Genomic DNA, 3,347 nt, shown 5'->3' on the forward strand with positions numbered 1-3,347 from the left:
GTTTATTACTGCGGATTCACATTGAACATTGGTCATAAAACAAAATAAGAAGAAAACCTCTTGCTCCGTCCAATAAAAGCCCACAATTTGGAGGCCCAATCCATTGGGCCCATTACCTCAGTAGCTATGATTTCTCAAGCCTGGCCACGGAGTGGAGTACTGATTCTCATGGTCTTAGTCTATTGGACCACGTGGACGTGCGATATCTCCAAGAGAGAAATGTGCCTTGTCAATATCCCACACCTGTTTGTTTTCACAGCTATAAATAGCCCCTTAAACCCATTTCGCTATGCCTCCTCGTGCTCTCCGTCTCTACCTGCTTAACTTTCATTCTTATTTTCTCTAGAGAATCTTGCAATGGCTGCTGCTACAGGAGCTTCAATCTCCCTTAGATCTGGTCCTCCACAGTTGCACCAGAACTTGGTTCATCTCTTTTTCTTTATTTGAATCTGATTTTGTTCTCAATCGATGAATTTCTTGTCTTTTTTTTGCGTTCATTTTTTATTTTCAAGCAAGTTTAGATAAGAAGAGTTTGCTTTGAATTAATAGTCATATATCTTGGTATTACATGTTTGATCTGTGCTATATTGCTTCGATTTTTATAATTTTAGCTTGTAATGCGAATCGAAGATCATAAGATCTGATTTAGGAGTTCTTGATTAAAATGATTTTTTTTTAAGCTGTGCATGCATGATTCAAATCGTGTGTACAATTTAAATATCTACTAGTAAGGGAATAATTGATTTACATTTAGTGAAATGTTGTGCTTGAAACTTGAAAGCAATTTGAAGAAAAATGAGTTTTTGGATTTCGGCTTTCAATATTGTGAGCAGGCAAGAAATATGTAATATTAATTAAGCTCGACTATCGAAGTCTCAAGTTTGAGTTTTCTCTTACATGCGAACCCATGGGAGCTTATTTAGTATTCATAAGCTCTTAGGGCTTGAACTTGATTGTAACCCAGCTGCCCTTGCCTCTGAATTTGTAACTTTTGGTTAAGATATTTTCCGTTAAAGAAGTTATCACATAGCTGTTTTTTTCCTTACAATTCTGTAATGCATTTCTGCTTTTGCTGCGAACTGAGCTATGCAAATGTTTAGCAATAAATTGAGTAATTCTTCTGTAGAAGAGGGCTGACTCATTTTTCTCTATCCTAATTGTTCAACAGGCAACATCCAGTATTTACGGCTCGAGATTGGTTTCTCTTAATGCTTCCGGACGAAGCTCCCTCTCATTCAGATCAACACCACAATCAGTTCGCCTTCAAGTTTCATGCGCTGTATGTAGTCGATGAATATTGATTTTGTTATATTTTCTGGTCATATTATTTGAGCATACTCACATATTAATATCTCCGGTAAGGTGGAAGATATTTGATAGATACGAGCACAAATAGATTTATCTTTATAGAATGTCAAAGAACATCATAAATCAAATGTAAATTTTCCTAATGTAAAAGATGTTGTGGCCCATTTGATGTAGTGTGTCCACAAACTCTTGTGGTGTTGAGTTCAACTCATTTTAGCCTTTATTTATGGTTAAAGAGTTTGTGATGGACTTTGAAGGAACCAAATATTAGTGTTTTTTTTCTTGTTTATCTTCTTCCTGTTCTTATAATTAGTTTTGTGGAGCTGTGAACGCTTTCAATCTGAACTAGAAATGTTTACATAAGCGCATTAATACTTTGAATGTAATTCTGTTGTTTCTGATTGTTTATGTCAACATCAGTGGGACAAAATTGACTATACGTTGCTTCAGGTCTTTGTAGCTTGTAGTTGTTCCATTGACATCCGTTACTTTGTGTTTAGCCCTTATGACACAGCATCATTGATGTTTCTGCTATCAACCCTTGTGTAAAGGTAATGATTTGTTTTTTTACTTTTATTTTGGAGCTAATTATGTATGGCATCCTTCTGCAGGCCAAGAAAGAAACAGTGGAGAAGGTGTGTGGTATTGTGAAGAAACAATTGGCACTGGGAGATGACCAGGAGCTTTCTGCCGAGTCAAAATTTTCAGACCTTGGAGCTGATTCTCTTGATACGGTAAATACAATAATTATTTCATAGAAAATTTAAAGGAAAACCGTTTAGTGCTTATTCTATTGCCTAAGATGACTATTCAATGCGCTTAATGGAAAGGACAAATTGGTGTTGAAGATTTTTTCTTTCTAGTCAGTAGCTTTCTTTGAGTTATTATAAACCATTATGATTCCTGGTTTTAGGTTGAGATCGTTATGGGACTTGAGGAAGCTTTTGACATTAGTGTTGAAGAGGATAGTGCTCAGAGCATCACTACCGTTCAAGAGGCTGCAGATCTTATTGAGGATCTGATTGAGAAGAAGGCTTAAAAGGAATGATAAATTAGAGGCAGAGTGAGAGAGGAGAGTAATCATGTCAAAATCTTAGCTTTTTAAATTTAGTATTGAGCAGTTTGGTTATGAAATTTGGGGTATCTTTCTTTCTTTCTTTCTTTTTTTTATGTTAATTTTGGACATGAACAGTTAGTTGTTGAGTCTATTTAACCACATTGAGTACTGTTTTATCTTTGTGCTGTGTTTGTATTAATTCAAATTTCAATTATAATTTTATTGAAGGAGAACGTCACAATATTTGCAGTAGAAGAAGAATTGGATAATAATTATGCCAATACTTTGTTTTGTTTGGTCAAGGGAAAGGACTGGCTGATAAATTCGGTCACATGTCACATTCTACTAGGATGATGTGATTAAAGTCTACTAGAATTTTGGCTAATTGGAAGTTGGATTTTGATTTTCACAAGGAAAATGTAGAAATGGGAGAATATCTAATTTATATAAAATGTGATATAATAAAATTCTTGGTTTATGAAAAATTATTTGGTGACTTTTTTCTAAAAAAAATATGTTAAATTTAAGTATTCTATCGTTAACTCTTAAAAAATATAAATAAAACTTAAATATAAATTAACCCCTTAAAATCCTGACTCAACTTCAACAATATAAACTTCTTTTCATGCCGTGAACTACTCGGAGGACAAAACAATTCTCAATAAGTTTAATTAAAAAAATTCTACATATATGTATAAATAGTAATAAATATTAATGGGTTTCATCACAATTTCTCGATTCTCTATCTCAATTCATGATCGACTTTCCTCCATCTTCTAGCCACATTCTTTTTCTTATACATCTTTCAATGGGAGCTTTCTTTTCATTGAGTTTTGGAGATTCTTCTTTTTGTAATTGAATATATTTACATTGTTTCAAAATGGATTTTTAGTTTGGAGTGTTGATGTTGAAAGAAAAAATTGTTTGAGACAATTAGTTAGATTTTAGCATGATTGACATCTATGAATGAAAAAGAATTGAA

The 3,347-nt window shown here is 33.5% G+C and overlaps 1 protein-coding gene across 1 annotated transcript; it reads left to right on the forward strand.

Moving 5' to 3' along the window:
- Nucleotides 1-209: 209 nt before the first annotated feature.
- On the forward strand, nt 210-2,545 carry LOC115719263 (acyl carrier protein 1, chloroplastic). Its single transcript, XM_030648231.2, has 4 exons — nt 210-423; nt 1,169-1,279; nt 1,920-2,042; nt 2,222-2,545. The coding sequence occupies exons 1-4, from the start codon at nt 358-360 to the stop codon at nt 2,345-2,347; spliced, it is 426 nt and encodes a 141-aa protein (XP_030504091.1). The 5' UTR covers nt 210-357; the 3' UTR covers nt 2,348-2,545.
- The last annotated feature ends 802 nt before the right edge of the window (nt 2,546-3,347 follow it).

This window comes from Cannabis sativa, chromosome 2, assembly GCF_029168945.1.
Source record: "Cannabis sativa cultivar Pink pepper isolate KNU-18-1 chromosome 2, ASM2916894v1, whole genome shotgun sequence".
In the NCBI taxonomy this organism is placed as follows: domain Eukaryota; kingdom Viridiplantae; phylum Streptophyta; class Magnoliopsida; order Rosales; family Cannabaceae; genus Cannabis; species Cannabis sativa.